The 22,966-nt window shown below is 41.9% G+C and overlaps 1 protein-coding gene across 1 annotated transcript in view; it reads right to left on the reverse strand.

Annotated features, from left to right (window-relative positions):
* LOC126320783 (esterase FE4-like) overlaps nucleotides 1-22,966 on the reverse strand; it is an 84,777-nt gene that overhangs the window by 11,478 nt on the left and 50,333 nt on the right. Inside the window, exons 8-9 of the mRNA XM_049994121.1 lie at nucleotides 13,938-14,119; nucleotides 6,955-7,087 (exon numbers count right to left, since the gene is read on the reverse strand). Of these exons, the coding sequence (XP_049850078.1) occupies nucleotides 6,955-7,087; nucleotides 13,938-14,119 (315 nt within the window). The remainder of the gene's footprint in view (nucleotides 1-6,954; nucleotides 7,088-13,937; nucleotides 14,120-22,966) is intronic.

Here is a 22,966-nt window from a genome sequence, read left to right on the forward strand (position 1 = left end):
ACAAAATGTGCGTAGATACAGCTGAACCATTTCTGGCATAATTTAAAGTTTATTTTTTAATGTCAAAGTCACCAAGTACGGGCCATTAAACTAGGTAACGTGGGAAAGAAAGCCTCTTTTAGTTTTCTCAACGGTAAACACTTCAGTTCAAATGGCTCTAAGCACTATAGGACTTAACATCTGAAGTCATTAGTCCCCTAGACTTAGAGCTACCTAAACCTAACTAACCCAAGGACATCACACTCATCCATGCCCGAGGCAGGATTCTAACCTGCGACCGTAGCAGCCGCGTGGTTCCGGACTGAAGCGCCTAGAACCGCTCGGCCACAGCGGCCGTCAAAACTTCAATATCAGCGTGAGATATCGCAGGACATAATTATCTGACTCCAGGATATAAGTCTGTCACTTGTGGTATTTCGGACCATACAGGGTGTGTGGGTACAACATATATGAGCATGTGGAATGAATGGTACAAGACGGTCACAAACGGTGACTGTTGGATGCTGGACCACATAATGTAACACAGTCCGATATGGCGACCATCTGGCACATGTAGCCGTAAAACACCTTACAGCTTCTTACAGTCCTGTGTCGATGCTGGAGTAATACAACTCGTGTGGATTCTCTGTGGCGACCGTTCGACTCTGTGTCCTGCGTTCTGAGTGGTGGCAAGAATGCTGTTGCAGCAGATACCATTGAGAAAAATCGCATACCCCTCCGAGTGGGCAAGTGAATTTCGTTGCCAGAGTGGTGTCAAAATTTTTGAGTTTTTAAGAAACAGACATCTATCAACGCCACGCAGTTGTCACAAGATACAACCAATGATAATTATGGTAGTTAGATGCACGGATAGGAAGGCCGTAATTATAATATTGCAGCACTTCAGTGATATGGAGACGGTGCTACTTACACGGCCAATACGTAACCTTCGGCAGCCGCGAGCCTAGGGTTTCGACAAGATTCATCAAGGACCACTTACACGCTCAATGTTTATTGTGAAGTACTGAGTATTACGCAGCAATATTAACTATCTGGGAGCGGTATTGACGGTTTGCACCATATACTGAAGCAGACCGCAAGTTCTTCTAAAATACTGACACTCGCTCAGTATATTACGGAATACATTGTACTCTTTATGGGTGGTATTGTGCAATACATGGTAGTTCCTGACGAAATAAAAAGAAATTATTTCGCTCCGAATGAATTTCCGCAAAGAACTGAAAAAAGTAAAAAAACGAAAGAGGGTGAAGGATGTATATTAAAGCATAGCGCGATACTTTGAGAAGTGATATTCCCGCTTGTTAAAGAAAAACCAGATACCTCCTTGTCCGCAGCAGTGGAGGAAACTGACAGTTGACAGTGAGCAGAAAAGTACATTTTAGTTGTAGCAGTTTTCAGACTAGGCATATAAGATTTGGTCAGCTGTCCAGTGAGCATACATGCTTTTGTAATGTATGCCTGACGTCTTTCAAGTGTGGGGTGATCCAGACCAAGCTTTCTCAAACTGTGGTGCGACGAACACTAGGTACTGGCGAGAAGTGAATAAGAGCTTTTTTGGACAATTTCACAACACTAATTATTTTCGAAAACTTGTGTTATGACTTCTGTGTAATTAGTTATGGTTTAAAATAGAATTAATAACTGAATAAAATACGTTCTTCTCTTATTAACCGTCAAAATAAACAAGGCCTTCCAGCAGAATTCCATGATTCTCAGAGCGCTTCGTCATAGGAAACGTTTGGGAACTTCAGATCTATAGTAATGTGAAATATAGAATGAAAGCTTCAACAGCGAAGAGGCCTAATTATAATTGTTTTTTTTATGATCGATTTAGGCAAACCAATCTTGCCTTGATGAGACATCTTGCAAGTACATCACAATACTTCTCCATCTGCCTTCACTATCACCAGGACTTGGCCTCTGCTTCGGAGACTACCAGGAACTTGATATCGGGATTTGATCTTCACTACTTTATTTTGTTTAACTTTTCATTGATTATGAAAATTCGACTGTTTCATCGTTAATACGTTCAGACTAAGTTCGAACTTGTGTAAATCCAGTGCTGATCATGACGTTTTGATAAACTATTGTAATGACCTAATTATCCAGACGAAGAGTACTTAGAGTTATGTTCTTTTCAATAAAACTTTACCAAATAGTTTGCCTGGGCTGTATTCTCTTTGAGTCTTAATTGGCAGAAGAATTAGCAAACGCATTAGTAGGAGGGATTACCAAGTGGTGCGCTGGTAAAAGCAAAAGTGTACCCTCTCCCTGCAGAAGTGGGCTTCAAATATCCGTACAGCTATCCGAATTAATGGTTACCTGGGTTTCCATAAGTAATTTAATGAAAAGAGTCTTAGAGAAGGAATCTATCTGTTTTCTTCGTGGTTCTTGTCGAATCCGAACTTTTTTCCACCTTCAATGACTTTGTCATCGACGGAACGATAAACGTAAATTTCCTTCCGTACATATTTCATAAATGAATTGTAGTTATCCAACAATCTCCCAGAAAATTTTAAACTGTAGTATGTGGTGTCCTCAGTTCAGCCAGATGATCCATTACCACCATACTTTCAAGAATTGTTGCAAGCAGTAGAAAAATTTTCTGACGCAAGCCTGTGACTGAGTTTTCTTCACGCAGTACTAGACGGGAGCAGGTGGCGAGCCCAGCGCACTGGTGGCTTACCGCAGGTGCTCATCTGATACGGGACTGAGAGGACCTGAGTCCACGCTGGAAGGATTGGAATGAGGGCGAATCTCAGCCTCCGTATTGAACTGAACTCGGAACCTATATACTCAACTCTAGTGCCCTACCTGTTTGAACACAATGGCCACGTTGCATGAAATTGTTGACTCATTGTTCTGGCACTCAGTATCTATTGTGTGAATTGTGATCTTTAGCGACACAGATAAACTACACGCGTATTGACTCTACTTTGTACAAGAGTACTGATTTAAAAATGCACTTTTGCATTCCTTACCCTTCCATGTTGTGTCTGGAATATGTTGACCCGGATTTAAATTAAAAACAGTTTCAAAAGCATTTATTCTGGTCAAGGTCTGTCGAGGTTTGCTTTGGCCGTAGGATAAACCGTGGAACTGGAAATTCATTTGAAAATTTTCCAGACTGGGATTCCCAAGGCGCCGATACCAGCACACCTGGTATTTGACCGAAGATCCCCTGACTCTACATGGATTATTACCGGATCAACCTGCTATAGATATTAGTGGCTTACACAAATTTACAGTTTTCAGCAAGTTGTCATTTATTTATCGTTACAAAAGAAAAATATTTCGTGAAACTTTTGATACCAGTTCAATACACTACCTCTATATAACGTTCCAAATACATTACATAAAAATGATTTGTATGTGAGTTCTTCAATATTAAGGAATCTATTAAGTCTTTTATACATAGAAGGTAGATTTTGTTTATGTATGTTGCTGACTCTCATTAAACCGAGGATTTATCAGCTTTATTTGTGAAAATTTTTGAGGAAAAATCGAAATGTGGGTAGATGTGATATTTAAATTAACTGTCCCAAAACGACTGATAGTGTATAACGTTATGGGACCCTCAAAATCATGCTTCATTCCAGGTGGCCTGATGTTCTGTTACCCTTATCTGGCAGTCGAGTGCCAGGACTGTAACCTGGGTGAACATGACGTAGTGTTTATATTGATGTGTCGCACTGTGGGCTACAAGGGAGGAAACAGATGATGCCACATGACTTGCACTTCATCATGTTGGGCATGCACAAATGCGTCGGAGTCCACTGTGTGTTAAACCATCACATTATATGTCATAGCGCGGTGATTTGTGGTTTAGACCAATAGGCTTAAGAGTCATGCCCTTTTCGAAGAATCCATTACGGTATTGGACTTAATTAGATTCGGAAAACGACGCCATCGCATTCCTGTGCTGACCAAATTATAAACTCCATGCGAAAAGGCCTCGGAGACTGATATCATCCAGAGCGGCCTGAGCAAGCGATCCGTGTACATTGCTGTTGTGCGATACCTCTCTGAGACTGCCTAAGAGCTGTGACGACGTGTTTGTGCTGTGGCTATAATTACAGCAAAGAAACAAAATTTTTGGTTATTTTTGCACCACAGCATGGGCATAATAGGCAACAAGAAGAAAGCTACGACAGTGAAAGGGCCATCGGTCATAGAACTCATCGAGGTTTCAGATCGGAGGACTGAAGAAAATCGTACAACTGGCTCACCTCTGTATATCAGTTGCAGAGGTAGAGGGTGGACAGAAATATACAATTAGATCGTAGCCTGGTGTGAGGTAGAACTTGGCATTGAATCCTTTGAGTCTGATGCCACAATCGTTCTGTGAGTAGGGAACATGGACGACCGTAGTGCCCTGAAGAGCACTTTGGACGATCTCGTCGTGCAAATTTCAGAGAAGACGAAGACGTTGCGAAAACAGCGCGAGAAGACAACCAAGGTGCTCCCTTGGATCTGCGATGAAGCAGCAGTCCGAGAAGGGCTGAGATGTACCAGTTTCATGCATGAGGGGATCGCTACAAGCATACCAACAAATAACAACGCAATTGTACTGAAGTTTATGTCACAAAGTCGGCGATTGAAGCTGATACTGAAATCGGAGAATCTGGGTTTAAGCAAAGACACTATAAGCGTTACAATTCACAAATTTTAGAATACGTGTAAGATTTTTACCTAATTCTACCACACTAATTGACTAATGAGTGGAGATTACTTTCAAGAACAATAAAAAAATTTTGGGTCTTCTGTCTCTGAAGTTTCGTGTTACTACTCGTACTTATCTAAGGTTTCAGTAGTACCATATAACTATATAGCAAGCAAAGAATTTCTTTTACATGACAAAATAAGTTAAAATATTATGTACTGGGTGACAATTATGGAACTATACAGATAAAAGTTTTTTGCATCACCCCAGTTCCCAGAACTCCTGAAGATAGGTGTTGACTGTGGATACTGTATCACAGACACAGTCCCTTTGACTGTTCAGAGATGTCAGTAACCTGCCCAAAGATATAATCAGCCATGCATGAGCAGCGCCTATTAGACGGAGAGGGTCCGACAGCCGATCAGTTCCAATCATTTCACCAGGAAGGAAGTTCACAGCTCCTGTTGTCGGCAGTTCAACCATGCCTAGACGGTCCGTACCGCGGTTCGTTCGCGTCCGCATTGTTACATTGTCCCAGGAAGGGCTCTCAACATGGGAAGTGTCCAGGCGTCTTGGAGTGAGCCTAAGTGATGTTACTCGGACGTGGAGGAGATACAGAGAGACAGGAACTGTCGATGACATGCCTCGCTCTGTCCGTCCAAGGGCTACTACTTCAGTGGATGGCCGTTACCTACGGATTATGGCTTGGAGGAATCCTGACAGCAACGCCACCATGTTGAATAATGTTTTTCGTGCAGGAAGTCGTATTTCGACTCACACTGTGAACAATAGGCTGCATGATGCGCAACTTCACTCCTGACGTACATGGCAATGTCCGTCTTCGCAACCACGGCACAGTGCAGCCCGACAACACGCCCAACTGATAGCTCAGGATTGGCGTCACACTGACTGTCGGCGGCTTATTGGGGAGACATTCGTCTTCATGGATGACAATTCGCACCCCCATCGTGCACATCTTACGAATGGCTTGCATCAGGACAATGACATCGCTCGACTAGAGTGTCCAGCATGTTCTCCAGACATGAACCGTATCGAACATGCCTAGGATACATTGAAAAGGGCTGTTTATGGACGAAGTGACCCAACAACCACTCTGAGGGACCTGCGCTAAATCGCCCTTGAGGAGTGGGACGATCTGGACCAACGGTGCCTTGATGAAGTTGTGGATAGTACGCTACGACGAATAAAGGCATGCATCAGTGAAAGAGGGCGTACTATTGGGTATTAGAGGTACCGGTGTGTACAGCAATCTGGACCACCACCTCTGAAGGTCTCTCTGTATGGTGGTACAACATGCAATTTGTGGTTTTCATGAGCAATAAAAAGGGCGGAAATGATATTTATGTTGATCTCTATTCCATTTTGCTGTACAGGTTACGTCACTCTCGGAACCGAGGTGATGCCAAACTTTTTTTGGTGTGTGTATAAGAAATAAAACCGTCATATCTTGTGAACGGTTTGCGTTAGGAGGTTCGAACTGCATGGTTGGCTGCGGGGTACGATGGGAAATAGAATGTGCTGTACGGTTTGATTTAGCGAGGAAGCCCACTTTTATTTGGATGGGTTCGTCAAGAAGCAACAACGGCGCATTTGGGGGACTGAGAAGTCGCATTCCGCGATCGAGAGATCTCTTCTCTCTTAACGGCTGACTGTGTGGTGAGTAGTATCCAGTCACGGATTAATCGGTGCACTATTCCTAGATGGCTCTGTAACTACCGAACGGTACAGGATGGTTTTGGAAGATGATTTCATCTGCATTATCCAAAGTGCCGCTGATTTCAACAAGATGTGGTTCATGCAAGACGGATCTCGACCCCATCGAAGCAGGAGAGTGATGTCCTGACGGAGTGCTTTGGGGTTCACCGACTGTCTCTGCGGAACCAAGAGGCCCCTGGCATGGGCCTCCATTAGCCGCCATTTAGCCGGATCTAAACACATGAGACTCCTTTGTGTGGGGGTCTGTTAAAGACAAAGTGTACAGAAATAACCCCAAAACCATTGCTGAGCTGAAAACCCCAATTCAGGAGGTCATTGTCAGCATCACATGATCGACATTGATGGCAGGCATGTCGAACGTGTCATAACCTAAATCCGAATATCTGTTGTGATATATACATGTTGATTAGTGTGTGTATATGCCACAGTTTGTAAGCAATTTAAGTTTGTTTCATATAGTTCAATAATTGTGACCCTGTACATTATTGTCAATGAGCGGTTAAAGATAGATGGAGAGTTACTGAGTATGCTGTTACAGTGATTATTTCTCGTACCTGGGCCACCAGGATATGCGCTGAGGGGACCGACGAACGAAAACTGGTAGTAGTAGACAGGCTGCGAGGAGAACCGGGACATGCTCCTGACGGCGGCGTCCAATCCCTCCACGAAGCAGAGGTGCGAGTCGAACTGCAAAATGTAATTAAAGGTTGTAAAAAATTGTAAACTGCACAGAATACATATGAATACAATCTTAGTTGCCTTATAGTTCGTTGAACGATCTAAAGGACAGAGACATGAATGAGATACGAATTTGGAATATTACGAGAAGGAAAGTTGCTACTCACCATACAGTAGAAATTCTGAGTCGCAGATAGGTACAACAAAAATCTCACAATTAATAGCTTTTGGCTATAAGGCCTTCCTCAACAATAGACACACATAAGCACATGCACACACACTCACACAAAGACAACGTTTGAGTGACTGTGTGTGCGTGTGCATATGTGCGTCTATTGTGGACGAAGGCCGTAATGAACGAAATCTGTGAGTCTTTTTCTTGTGTCTATCTACCACTCAGCATCTCCGCTACACTGCAGGAGCAGCTTCGTTCTTTCGACGCCGGATAATACACTGTCCTCATTTTGCAAACACGTGCAGAGAGTAGTGTCGATTTGTGTTACAGTTGACAGGAGTTACGAAACCGGAGCTGTTCGGTAGCCCACTAATTTTGTAAAGCGCCAAGACGGGAAGCCGGCTTAATAATCACCTCCAACAGTGTCAAATTTCTTTACTCAACGAGTTACTGGGAAGGTGTTCTGTAATAGACTCGTGACATTGTCGCAAGATCTGATGACCAGGAGTTCTAGGTTGTCGCCTGCTCTCTGCTGCCGCCCAAATATTCGCGACAAAATGTTTACCTTGTATCAAAATTCGAAATATTACAACTAACAAAGGAACATTGCCAAGTGCCTTTAAACGATCTTTATGAAACTCTGCGGGTGTCTAGAAGAAGCAAAATAATGCATTACGCATTTTTTGGTTTGTACGCAATTTCACTTTCACGAGTAATACAAATCCAGTAAGATAACCTGGCGTATTAGGTTTGGAGGGAATATCTTCGAACTGATGACACATAGAAAATGTTTCTCTAGTCAACGTTATTGAAAACTCTTTAATCGATTATTATTATAATTTGAAATTTAACAAAATATCCCACCACCATTAAATAATTATGAAAAATGGAAACTTTTCTTAATTCATAAATTAAGAATGCTTTAAAGCATTAGACTTGTTTCTGAAATACCATTTTTGGAGAACAAGCTGTACAAAATGTGCTGCCAGAGTGACATACAATGGTCAACACGTATTTTTTTTTTTTGCAGAGTAGCCAGTCGCCTTTTTATAACTTTAATAGAAACTAATGGTGAGTTTGAACCGAGAATTTCAGAAGCTCGTTTTGAAGGACCAAATGTCCTGGTGACGGAACTGAAATCTGATAAACAAACGTCCGACCAGGTCAAAAAGGTAATTGAAAATGTTATCTTTCCCACTGAAGGGGAAAAATCTCTATTATTTTGAGATTCATGAAGATGTCACTGTAAAAGAACTCTATAGAGCTTCATGCCTGAGGACAAGGAATTTGTTTATTTGGTAGCCCCAAACGGCTTGATGGCACACGAGCTGTCGTGAGCTATATGTGGTTTCTGATACTGAAAGATCTTTCTGCGAAGATTTTCAGATATAGTTCTGTTAAATGAATATGATATTAACCTCCACATGATAAACAATATAATCAAGGTGTTGTCACCAGTTCACAAACAGTTCTGTTAGCCAATGCTTACCAATGTGCTGAAATATTCTTGATACAAATCAAGATACTTAGAGAGTCAATCTCGACGGTTTGAAAACCTGCTCAATTTTGTTATATATTGTGTTCTCTGTCGTATACATTACGTGAAAAAATGTCGTTGAGTTTATGTAGATGGTGTAAGATTTAAGAATTTATTTACAGGTTATCATTATTATAATGATTTTGTATCGTAATAATGTGTTACTTGTTATTTAAAAAATTAGCAACATGCAGGCAAACGAAATGGTAAACAGAAGAACAAAAAATATGTAGCAGGTAAAATAGCCGGCCGAAGTGGCCAAGCTGTCCTAGGCGCTACAGTCTGGAACCGCGCGACCGTTACGGTCGCAGGTTCGAATCCTGCCTCGGGCATGGATGTGTGTGATGTCCTTAGGTTAGTTAGATTTAAGTAGTTGTAAGTTCTACGAGACTGATGACCACATCAGTTAAATCCCATAGTGCTCAGAGCCATTTGAACCTTTTTTCTTAAATAAAAATTGAAAAGCTAAAACATATATGTTAAATAAATAGCTATACTAATAGTGAATGTTTAGATATTTTAATTAGGTATGTTGAAAATACTCAGTCAATACAATGTGCACAGCTTATTTTCCCAAAAATGTATAGCAGAAACCAGCTTCAGTACACATGGATGTATGTAGCTTGAAAGTATCCCTAATTTATGTTATAAGAAATGATATCATTTTTCAAAAATATTTAAATGTGGTGGGCTGTTCTGAAAAAAATTTAAATTATTATAAAATTTGATTACACATTTTCAAAGATATTCTTGCCAAAGGTAATACATCAAATTACTTTTCGGTTTTTTTCTGCGCCTTTAAAAGTGAAAATGGGTACAAACAAAAACATATGGAGGACATTTCATTTGTATTAGCCTTAACAATGTCACAGATTTCTATGATTTTCTGAAATATTTGAAGCTTGCTTGGTCTACTGAAACAGAACAGCTCTACCTGTGTAAGTCAGATGCCTCTGTTCGAGCCAACTTCGTAGGTGGCATATAGTGATTTTTCTCTAAAGGAAATCCAGTGGTGAAAACTAGCTTGACAGTTCAGCTGCGAAGGTTGTTCGTCAACACATATCTTGTGTCGTTGCTGAGACTTACGACACATATAGAAATGGAATAAAAACATGATTCATCAAAATAAACGCGATGCGGAGCAGGTTTGAAGGATCGTGATATAGAGACAAAGATTGATAGCAGTTCTTGTGAGGGCCGTGTCTATGGTAAACCTCATCGGCTGGCCTTTGGTGAAAGAGTGTGTAAATCCACTGAACCCGGATGATAAGTTTATGCAGATTTTTGCGGACCTATGAAAGAAAATGGTCTGCAGGCTCATCGATACTTCGCTGTTTTTAAGGATGGCCGGCCGCGGTGGTCTTGCGGTTCTAGGCGCGCAGTGCGGAACCGTGCGACTGCTACGGTCGCAGGTTCGAATCCTTCCGTGGGCATGGATGTGTGTGATGTCCTTAGGTTAGTTAGGTTTAAGTAGTTCTAAGTTCTAGGGGACTGATGACCACAGCTGTTAAGTCCCATAGTGCTCAGAGCCATTTGAACCATTTTTAAGGATGATTTACCCTGTTTTAGAATAACGAAAATTTTACGTTGCAAAGATGACATTTAAGTAATATAACCACCATTTATTAAAATGATAAAAACCCATGTCGCTGTTGCTGTGAAAGAATTACGTTCAGAGGATGACACAGAGTTCCGTAATAGCCAGCCTCTGTGGCTGAGCGGCTCTAAGCGCTGCAGTTGGGAACCACGCGCCTGCTACGGTCGCAGGTTTGAATCCTACCTTGAGCATGGATATGCGTGATGTTCTTAGGTTAGTTATGTTTAAGTAGTTCTAAGTCTAGGGAACTGATGACCTCAGATGTTAAGTCCAATAGTTCTTAGAGCCATTTGAACCATTTGAAGTTCCGTAATAAAGATGTACGTAAGTCTGGAGCGAAAAATTCGCTTATTGCCCAATATACTCCTCAGCAGAATGGAATTGCTGAACGGCAAAACTGAATAGTTAATGAGATGGAAGTTCTTGACTCTGCTCTGCTGAATACCTACCAAAAGCATCCAACCATAAATCTGTTGTGGCTGCAACCAACTCTGAATCGAAGTGGTCCCAGGAAAGTTTAACGAAAACCTACGTTTAAAGAATTAAGGTCGTTTTGAAAATTTGGTGATGACTGGAGTAGAATGGCATATTTAGATTACCAGGTGCACCCAAAAATGGAAACGTCTTATGCTAAATCTCCAAAACGTATGTGGTTGGTTCTGATGACTGCAGATATATCCTTTTGGAGATTTAGCATAAGATATTTCCATTTTTTTGGTACGCCTGGTAATTTAAGTATGCCACTATACTCCAAATATCACCAAATTTTCAAAACGACCTCATTTCTTCAAACGTAGTTTTACGTTTAATTTTCGTGGGTCTCAGCATGTATATATATACAGAGATGTAAAATTCAGCTGCAAACAATTACAGAAACCATGTACTCAAGGAACTAAAGGGCTGTTGATGTACCAGATGTAGATGAAAATGTTACAAGAAATGATTGTGAAAATGTTGATAGGAAAGTCGATAGTGTAGTACGAACCAAGATTTGCAATAGTTCGCTGTGTTACTGTGGTGCCAGCTGGTGCTCAAATTGCAGGTGCAGATTCAGCCGATGCACCACAGCCATACACCGAACACCATGGTCTTCCCTTCCTGTAGTACCTAGTGGGCGAGCGGAGCCCGGTCCTTTTGCGGGCATTCCCGTGACCACAGCTGCCAGCAATCATGAACAGTGGCTAGCTACATTCCTGCCAAGTCGTTACGAACATCGCAGAAGCTAACATCCAACTTCTCGTCTTTTTTTGCCTTAAAGGCATTAATAACATCAGCTCACCAAGTCCAAAGTTAACTGACGCTCACGGGGATTACAGCGTGATTTTAAAGCAAACCTGATTTGCATCTTCATAGTGGAGGAATGCGACTGGCACGAAATCTGAATAGACGTCATCTTTCAAATGTAGAAATACGCCTACGAACTTCTTGGTGATGGGATTTATTATTCCGTCAGTGTATATTGAGAAAATGACCCTACTTATGATGATCTGCGTTTCAAAGGCGATTGGTACCATATTTACCTTCCACTGCATATCAGTAGGTGGCTTTCCGAGTACAGATAAAAACGTAGATGCAGATGTATGTGCAGATAGTCATCAATTACCATAGTCTGAAGGGTCATTAGATATATCTGCATATAGCATTTATAGCAGTTGAGGATTCAACAACTGTTTTGTTCGTCATTACGGGCAAGATTCCTTAACGAAATGTGGCAACAGGTAGATATATTGCGAGGAATATTAATTTTACGAGCAGATCTTTGATTTTATCACGGTTTATCAGAGCTACAGTCAACAGTCTTGCCGCAGTGGCAATACCGGTTCTCGTCAGATTACCTAAGTTAAGCGCTGCACTAGGATGGGGGACTGTCAGGGTCTGCAGAGGGCTGTTGGCTAGGTGGGTGTACTCACAAGGGAACTTCCCATCGCACCCCCCTCAGATTTAGTTATGAGTTGGCACAGTGCATAGGCATTGAACAACTGCGAGAAAACCGAAAGAATTTGTGTGGAACTATGAAAAAAATAAGCAAAATATACAAACTGAGTAGTCCAAGTAAAAGATAGGCAACATGAAGGAGGGTGCGAGCTCAGGAGTGCTGTGGTCCCGTGGTTAGCGTGAGCCCCTGCGGAATGAGAGAGCCTTGTTTCAAGTCTTCCCTCGAGCGAAAAGTTTAATTTTTTATTTTCAGACAATTATCAAAGTTCAGGCACTCACACATAATCAACTTTGCTCTCCAAAATTCCAGGACATGTTCAGATTTGCTTGAACATATGCAGGATTTGACGGTCTTCACAAGGGAAAATTGGAAAACGTTAAAAACATATTTTTTTTTACAGAGAACAGGGATAACTGTGTGACTGTGAAACTGTTGCATTCATTTGTTGCAGTATATGTGACAGACTCTTATGTTTTCACCCCTTTTGTGGGAGTGATTATCACATCCACAAGAAAACCTAAATCGGGAAGGTAGAAGAATTATTTTACCCATTCGCCAAGTGTACAAGTTAGGTGGATCGACAACATATTCCTGTCATGTGACGCACATGACGTAATCATTGTCGTATAGAATTTATCAGACGTGTTTTCCTGTGGAAGAATCGGCTTACCTGTGACCTTGCGATCAAATGTTTTCGATTCCCATTGGAGAGGCACGTCCTTTCGTTTACTAATCGCACGGTTTTGCGGTGCGGTCGCAAAACACAGACACTAAACTTATTACAGTGAACAGAGACGTCAATGAACGAACGGACATACCATAACTTGGCGAAAATAAAGGAACCAAACATTTCACTCGAGGGAAGACTTGAACCAAGGACCTCTCGTTGCGCAGCTGCTCACGCTAACCACGGGACCATGGCGCTCCTGAGTTCATATACTCCTTAATGTTATATATCTTGCACATGGACTACTCAGTTTCTATAGTTTGTTTATTTTTTCATAGTTCCACACAACTTCTACCTGTTTTCTCGATTGATCTGTGTTTAGTTTTTCAAGGGCTATGCACTGTGCCAACTTATAACTAATTCTGAGAGGGGTGCGATGGGGAGGTTCCCTGTCAGCACATCAGAGAACAACTAAAATGCTAGTTGACTGTGAAGTAGCGGCTCCGGTCACGAAAACTGAAAACGGCCGGGAGAGCGGCGTGCTGATCACTTGCTAACCATATACGCATCCAGTGACGTCTCTATTCTGAGGATGACACGGCAGTCGGTCGGTACCGTTGGGCCTTCCGAGGCCTGTTCGGACGAGGCTTAGTTTATCATTGCTGCACGGTAACATAGTATTTCCACATCATATCCCTGAAGGTGTTCATTTTCTAACTAATGTAGAGTTTGGAACTCTATTATCTGAAAAGACAACTATTTAATATACAGAAATTATCATGAATTGCTAAGCAGCCATTTTACAGACTGTGAAAACAGTGTCCATCGCACCCGGTGGAACCCTCAGCCCGAAGTTCAATATTCAAAGGAATCGAATATGAAGCTCGACAGATTGGAGAAGTCAGAGCAGTTTTCTCTTCATACACACACACGTGCCTGTGACTCACCAGAGCAGTGGTGTAGTTGTCCTGTAGCGTGATGTCGTTGCCGTTGTAGTAGAACTGCTTCACGGACTCAGCGCCTTGCAGCCGTTCTTCCTTCGTCGGCAAGCGCAAGTCGCAGCCCACTATTTCGTCGAAATAATTATTCAGGTACACTATTCTGTCCTCTGTTGAAAATCCACCGCCAGCTGTCGTCAGAAAATAGGGAATTTCTTACATTAATTATCCAACTGTATTAGAAACAATTAAATGACATTTTCCACTTCTACTTTCCATAATGAATGTTTGCTCTGTATAGAAACGTGCACTTATATGAAACTTCTTAGCAGATTAAAACTGGGACTCGATCCTGGAACCTTTGCCTTTCTACACACTGAGCTACCCGAGCACGATTAACGATCCTTTCTCGCAGATTTACTTGCGCTACTAGCTCATGTCGTACCTTCTACACTTCACAGAAGTTCTCCTGTGTAACGTGATGGCTTAGCACTGCTGGAAGAATGGATATTGTGGAGATACGGCTTAGCGACAGCCGGGGTTGGTTTCGTATACATCTACTAGATACACCGCTTGTCACCGTATGGTGCTCGGCGAAGAGTACCTTGCACCACTATTTGTCATTTCCCCTCCTGTTCCAATCGCAAATAGAGCTAGAGAAAACAGGCTATCTGTACGCTTCCTTAAGAACTGTAATTGCTCGTATCTTATCTTCGTGGTCCTTACGCGCGATGTACGTTGGCGGCAGTAGAATATTTCGGCAGTCACCTTTAAATGCCGTTTCTCTAAATTTTCTCACTAGTATTACTCGAAAAGAGCGTCACGTTCCCTCCAAGAGTTCCCATTTGAGTTCCGGAACAACACTTACTTGTTGTTGGAATCTATCAGTAGCGAATCTAGTAGCCCGCGTCTGAGCTGCTTCGATGTCTTCCTTCAATCCTACCTGGTGGGGGTCCCAAACACTCGAGCAGTACGCAAGAATAGGTAACACCAGCATACTGATGCGGTCTCCTTTACTTGTTTACTATTCTTCCCTAAAATTCTCCCAATAAACCGGAGTCCACCATTTGCCTCCGTACCACAGTTTTCACATGATCGTACCACCTCATGCCGCTTTGAAAAGTTATGCCCAGCTATTTGAACGACTTGACTGTGTCAAGCACGACACTAGTAATACTGTACCCATACGTTACAGGTTTGATATTCCTACTCATATATGTTAATTTAAATTTTTCCACACTTAGGGCTAGCTTCCATTCATCGCACCAACTGCACATTTTGTCTAAGTAGTGTTGTATCTTCCTTCTGTCACTCACCTTCGACACCCTATCGCGCACCACGGTATCATGAGCAAATAACTGTGGATTACAGCCCACCCTGTCCGCTACGGTTATGTATATAGAGAACAACAGCGGTCCCACCACACTTCGCTGGGGCACTTCTAAGGATACTCTTGTCTTTGATGAACACTCGTCGTCGAAGACAACATACTGTGTTCTATTATTTAAGGAGTCTTCGAGCCACTCACATATCTGAACGTATTCCGTATGCTCGTACTTTCGTTATCACAATAAGGATCTTACATATTCACATACACCTTTGCCTTTAACCCAAATGAATACAGATTCGTTTACAGATATTTTCCTCTTGTTACGAGTATACAATGACAAAGACGAAGGAGAAACATATGCAGATTTACCAAAATCCTTATTAGCCAATTCCGAAATATGGTAAGTGCGAAAGGCAATAATGTCTCTGTCAACAAAACTTTCAAGCCCAGCAACACTTGGTACTCCAGTACCTCCTCGAACAATAGCAACAGTAAACCATGCGTTACCATGACCAAACGTATCTGTACGTAGCTGAGAACCGGACAAGGGTAAATCTAGGATTTGTTGGCATAGAGTATGCAACAGCATGTCTCAATTGAATATGGTGATCCATCCATAACGAAGTTTGAAGCAAGCTGGGGTTCTAGGGGGCTTTGCCCCACTAGCTACCGGACGCGGGAGCACCTAGGACCACTAGTGCTCGCGTCCGGGATTGCATCAAAAATTGAAAATTGGCATACCAAAAAACTGACAACGCCAACAGATGTACCCTTGTCCAAATAACATATGTCTCAAATATTATTCAATTTGATCAACAATGCCAAGAATACGTAAGTTGTTCGGCGGATTGCGTCAGCCGCCTTCGTGGCGTGACATGCTGTTGCCTCCTTGAGCCCCCCGGTTCTAGATGTACCCATGTCCGATTCTAAGCTACGCTACAGATCAGTTTGCAAAAAAATTATTTATTTATGGAAATATACAGTACAATCACCAACAAATTTTACATATTCACATACACCTTTGCCTTTAACCCAAATGAATACAGTTTCGTTTACAGATATTTTCTTCCTGTTACGAGCATACAATGACAAAGACGAAGGACAAACATATGCAGATTTACCAAAATCCTTATTAGCCAATTTCGAAATATGGTAAGTGCGAAAGGCAATAATGTCTCTGTCAACAAAACTTTCAAGCCCAGCAACACTTGGTACTCCAGTACCTCCTCGAACAATAGCAACAGTAAACCATCCGTTACCATGACCAAACGTATCTGTACGTAGCTGAGAACCGGACAAGGGTAAATCTAGGATTTGTTGGCATAGAGTATGCAACAGCATGTCTCAATTGAATATAGTGATCCATCCATAACGAAGTTTGAAGCAAGCTGGGGTTCTAGGGGGCTTTGCCCCACTAGCTACCGGACGCGGGAGCACCTAGGACCACTAGTGCTCGCGTCCGGGATTGCATCAAAAATTGAAAATTGGCATACCAAAAAACTGACAACGCCAACAGATGTACCCTTGTCCAAATAACATATGTCTCAAATATTATTCAATTTGATCAACAATGCCAAGAATACGTAAGTTGGTCGGCGGATTGCGTCAGCCGCCTTCGTGGCGTGACATGCTGTTGCCTCCTTGAGCTCCCCGGTTCTAGATGTACCCATGTCCGATTCTAAGCTACGCTACAGATCAGTTTGCAAAAAAATTATTTATTTATGGAAATATACAGTACAATCACCAACAAATTTTACATATTCACATACACCTTTGCCTTTAACCCAAATGAATACAGATTCGTTTACAGATATTTTCTTCCTGTTACGAGTATACAAGACGAAAGAGAAACATATGCAGATTTACCAAAATCCTTATTAGCCAATTCCGAAATATGGTAAGTGCGAAAGGCAATAATGTCTCTGTCAACAAAACTTTCAAGCCCAGCAACACTTGGTACTCCAATACCTCCTCGAACAATAGCAACAGTAAACCATCCGTTACCATGACCAAACGTATCTGTACGTAGCTGAGTACCGGACAAGGGTAAATCTAGGATTTGTTGGCATAGAGTATGCAACAGCATGTCTCAATTGAATATAGTGATCCATCCATAACGAAGTTTGAAGCAAGCTGGGGTTCTAGGGGGCTTTGCCCCACTAGCTACCGGACGCGGGAGCACCTAGGACCACTAGTGCTCGCGTCCGGGATTGCATCAAAAATTGAAAATTGGCATACCAAAAAACTGACAACGCCAACAGATGTACCCTTGTCCAAATAACATATGTCTCAAATATTATTCAATTTGATCAACAATGCCAAGAATACGTAAGTTGTTCGGCGGATTGCGTCAGCCGCCTTCGTGGCGTGACATGCTGTTGCCTCCTTGAGCCCCCCGGTTCTAGATGTACCCATGTCCGATTCTAAGCTACGCTACAGATCAGTTTGCAAAAAAATTATTTATTTATGGAAATATACAGTACAATCACCAACAAATTTTACATATTCACATACACCTTTGCCTTTAACCCAAATGAATACAGATTCGTTTACAGATATTTTCCTCTTGTTACGAGTATACAATGACAAAGATGAAGGAGAAACATATGCAGATTTACCAAAATCCTTATTAGCCAATTCCGAAATATGGTAAGTGCGAAAGGCAATAATGTCTCTGTCAACAAAACTTTCAAGCCCAGCAACACTTGGTACTCCAGTACCTCCTCGAACAATAGCAACAGTAAACCATCCGTTACCATGACCAAACGTATCTGTACGTAGCTGAGAACCGGACAAGGGTAAATCTAGGATTTGTTGGCATAGAGTATGCAACAGCATGTCTCAATTGAATATAGTGATCCATCCATAACGAAGTTTGAAGCAAGCTGGGGTTCTAGGGGGCTTTGCCCCACTAGCTACCGGACGCGGGAGCACCTAGGACCACTAGTGCTCGCGTCCGGGATTGCATCAAAAATTGAAAATTGGCATACCAAAAAACTGACAACGCCAACAGATGTACCCTTGTCCAAATAACATATGTCTCAAATATTATTCAATTTGATCAACAATGCCAAGAATACGTAAGTTGGTCGGCGGATTGCGTCAGCCACCTTCGTGGCGTGACATGCTGTTGCCTCCTTGAGCCCCCCGGTTCTAGATGTACCCATGTCCGATTCTAAGCTACGCTACAGATCAGTTTGCAAAAAAATTATTTATTTATGGAAATATACAGTACAATCACCAACAAATTTTACATATTCACATACACCTTTGCCTTTAACCCAAATGAATACAGATTCGTTTACAGGTATTTTCTTCCTGTTATGAGTATACAATGACAAAGACGAAGGAGAAACATATGCAGATTTACCAAAATCCTTATTAGCCAATTCCGAAATATGGTAAGTGCGAAAGGCAATAATGTCTCTGTCAACAAAACTTTCAAGCCCAGCAACACTTGGTACTCCAGTACCTCCTCGAACAATAGCAACAGTAAACCATGCGTTACCATGACCAAACGTATCTGTACGTAGCTGAGAACCGGACAAGGGTAAATCTAGGATTTGTTGGCATAGAGTATGCAACAGCATGTCTCAATTGAATATGGTGATCCATCCATAACGAAGTTTGAAGCAAGCTGGGGTTCTAGGGGGCTTTGCCCCACTAGCTACCGGACGCGGGAGCACCTAGGACCACTAGTGCTCGCGTCCGGGATTGCATCAAAAATTGAAAATTGGCATACCAAAAAACTGACAACGCCAACAGATGTACCCTTGTCCAAATAACATATGTCTCAAATATTATTCAATTTGATCAACAATGCCAAGAATACGTAAGTTGGTCGGCGGATTGCGTCAGCCGCCTTCGTGGCGTGACATGCTGTTGCCTCCTTGAGCCCCCCGGTTCTAGATGTACCCATGTCCGATTCTAAGCTACGCTACAGATCAGTTTGCAAAAAAATTATTTATTTATGGAAATATACAGTACAATCACCAACAAATTTTACATATTCACATACACCTTTGCCTTTAACCCAAATGAATACAGTTTCGTTTACAGATATTTTCTTCCTGTTACGAGCATACAATGACAAAGACGAAGGACAAACATATGCAGATTTACCAAAATCCTTATTAGCCAATTTCGAAATATGGTAAGTGCGAAAGGCAATAATGTCTCTGTCAACAAAACTTTCAAGCCCAGCAACACTTGGTACTCCAGTACCTCCTCGAACAATAGCAACAGTAAACCATCCGTTACCATGACCAAACGTATCTGTACGTAGCTGAGAACCGGACAAGGGTAAATCTAGGATTTGTTGGCATAGAGTATGCAACAGCATGTCTCAATTGAATATAGTGATCCATCCATAACGAAGTTTGAAGCAAGCTGGGGTTCTAGGGGGCTTTGCCCCACTAGCTACCGGACGCGGGAGCACCTAGGACCACTAGTGCTCGCGTCCGGGATTGCATCAAAAATTGAAAATTGGCATACCAAAAAACTGACAACGCCAACAGATGTACCCTTGTCCAAATAACATATGTCTCAAATATTATTCAATTTGATCAACAATGCCAAGAATACGTAAGTAGGTCGGCGGATTGCGTCAGCCGCCTTCGTGGCGTGACATGCTGTTGCCTCCTTGAGCTCCCCGGTTCTAGATGTACCCATGTCCGATTCTAAGCTACGCTACAGATCAGTTTGCAAAAAAATTATTTATTTATGGAAATATACAGTACAATCACCAACAAATTTTACATATTCACATACACCTTTGCCTTTAACCCAAATGAATACAGATTCGTTTACAGATATTTTCTTCCTGTTACGAGTATACAAGACGAAAGAGAAACATATGCAGATTTACCAAAATCCTTATTAGCCAATTCCGAAATATGGTAAGTGCGAAAGGCAATAATGTCTCTGTCAACAAAACTTTCAAGCCCAGCAACACTTGGTACTCCAATACCTCCTCGAACAATAGCAACAGTAAACCATCCGTTACCATGACCAAACGTATCTGTACGTAGCTGAGTACCGGACAAGGGTAAATCTAGGATTTGTTGGCATAGAGTATGCAACAGCATGTCTCAATTGAATATAGTGATCCATCCATAACGAAGTTTGAAGCAAGCTGGGGTTCTAGGGGGCTTTGCCCCACTAGCTACCGGACGCGGGAGCACCTAGGACCACTAGTGCTCGCGTCCGGGATTGCATCAAAAATTGAAAATTGGCATACCAAAAAACTGACAACGCCAACAGATGTACCCTTGTCCAAATAACATATGTCTCAAATATTATTCAATTTGATCAACAATGCCAAGAATACGTAAGTTGTTCGGCGGATTGCGTCAGCCGCCTTCGTGGCGTGACATGCTGTTGCCTCCTTGAGCCCCCCGGTTCTAGATGTACCCATGTCCGATTCTAAGCTACGCTACAGATCAGTTTGCAAAAAAATTATTTATTTATGGAAATATACAGTACAATCACCAACAAATTTTACATATTCACATACACCTTTGCCTTTAACCCAAATGAATACAGATTCGTTTACAGATATTTTCCTCTTGTTACGAGTATACAATGACAAAGACGAAGGAGAAACATATGCAGATTTACCAAAATCCTTATTAGCCAATTCCGAAATATGGTAAGTGCGAAAGGCAATAATGTCTCTGTCAACAAAACTTTCAAGCCCAGCAACACTTGGTACTCCAATACCTCCTCGAACAATAGCAACAGTAAACCATCCGTTACCATGACCAAACGTATCTGTACGTAGCTGAGTACCGGACAAGGGTAAATCTAGGATTTGTTGGCATAGAGTATGCAACAGCATGTCTCAATTGAATATAGTGATCCATCCATAACGAAGTTTGAAGCAAGCTGGGGTTCTAGGGGGCTTTGCCCCACTAGCTACCGGACGCGGGAGCACCTAGGACCACTAGTGCTCGCGTCCGGGATTGCATCAAAAATTGAAAATTGGCATACCAAAAAACTGACAACGCCAACAGATGTACCCTTGTCCAAATAACATATGTCTCAAATATTATTCAATTTGATCAACAATGCCAAGAATACGTAAGTTGGTCGGCGGATTGCGTCAGCCGCCTTCGTGGCGTGACATGCTGTTGCCTCCTTGAGCTCCCCGGTTCTAGATGTACCCATGTCCGATTCTAAGCTACGCTACAGATCAGTTTGCAAAAAAATTATTTATTTATGGAAATATACAGTACAATCACCAACAAATTTTACATATTCACATACACCTTTGCCTTTAACCCAAATGAATACAGATTCGTTTACAGATATTTTCTTCCTGTTACGAGTATACAAGACGAAAGAGAAACATATGCAGATTTACCAAAATCCTTATTAGCCAATTCCGAAATATGGTAAGTGCGAAAGGCAATAATGTCTCTGTCAACAAAACTTTCAAGCCCAGCAACACTTGGTACTCCAGTACCTCCTCGAACAATAGCAACAGTAAACCATCCGTTAAACCATGACCAAACGTATCTGTACGTAGCTGAGAACCGGACAAGGGTAAATCTAGGATTTGTTGGCATAGAGTATGCAACAGCATGTCTCAATTGAATATAGTGATCCATCCATAACGAAGTTTGAAGCAAGCTGGGGTTCTAGGGGGCTTTGCCCCACTAGCTACCGGACGCGGGAGCACCTAGGACCACTAGTGCTCGCGTCCGGGATTGCATCAAAAATTGAAAATTGGCATACCAAAAAACTGACAACGCCAACAGATGTACCCTTGTCCAAATAACATATGTCTCAAATATTATTCAATTTGATCAACAATGCCAAGAATACGTAAGTTGGTCGGCGGATTGCGTCAGCCGCCTTCGTGGCGTGACATGCTGTTGCCTCCTTGAGCTCCCCGGTTCTAGATGTACCCATGTCCGATTCTAAGCTACGCTACAGATCAGTTTGCAAAAAAATTATTTATTTATGGAAATATACAGTACAATCACCAACAAATTTTACATATTCACATACACCTTTGCCTTTAACCCAAATGAATACAGTTTCGTTTACAGATATTTTCTTCCTGTTACGAGTATACAAGACGAAAGAGAAACATATGCAGATTTACCAAAATCCTTATTAGCCAATTCCGAAATATGGTAAGTGCGAAAGGCAATAATGTCTCTGTCAACAAAACTTTCAAGCCCAGCAACACTTGGTACTCCAGTACCTCCTCGAACAATAGCAACAGTAAACCATCCGTTACCATGACCAAACGTATCTGTACGTAGCTGAGAACCGGACAAGGGTAAATCTAGGATTTGTTGGCATAGAGTATGCAACAGCATGTCTCAATTGAATATAGTGATCCATCCATAACGAAGTTTGAAGCAAGCTGGGGTTCTAGGGGGCTTTGCCCCACTAGCTACCGGACGCGGGAGCACCTAGGACCACTAGTGCTCGCGTCCGGGATTGCATCAAAAATTGAAAATTGGCATACCAAAAAACTGACAACGCCAACAGATGTACCCCTGTCCAAATAACATATGTGTCAAATATTATTCAATTTTATCAACAATGCCAGTACCTCCTCGAGCCCCCCGGTTCTAGATGTACCCATGTACATTATTGCCTTTCGCACTTACCATATTTCGGAATTGGGTAATAAGGATTTTGGTAAATCTGTATATGTTTCTCCTTCGTCTTTGTCATTGTATGCTCGTAA

Source organism: Schistocerca gregaria, chromosome 2 (assembly GCF_023897955.1).
Source record: "Schistocerca gregaria isolate iqSchGreg1 chromosome 2, iqSchGreg1.2, whole genome shotgun sequence".
NCBI classification, from domain to species: domain Eukaryota; kingdom Metazoa; phylum Arthropoda; class Insecta; order Orthoptera; family Acrididae; genus Schistocerca; species Schistocerca gregaria.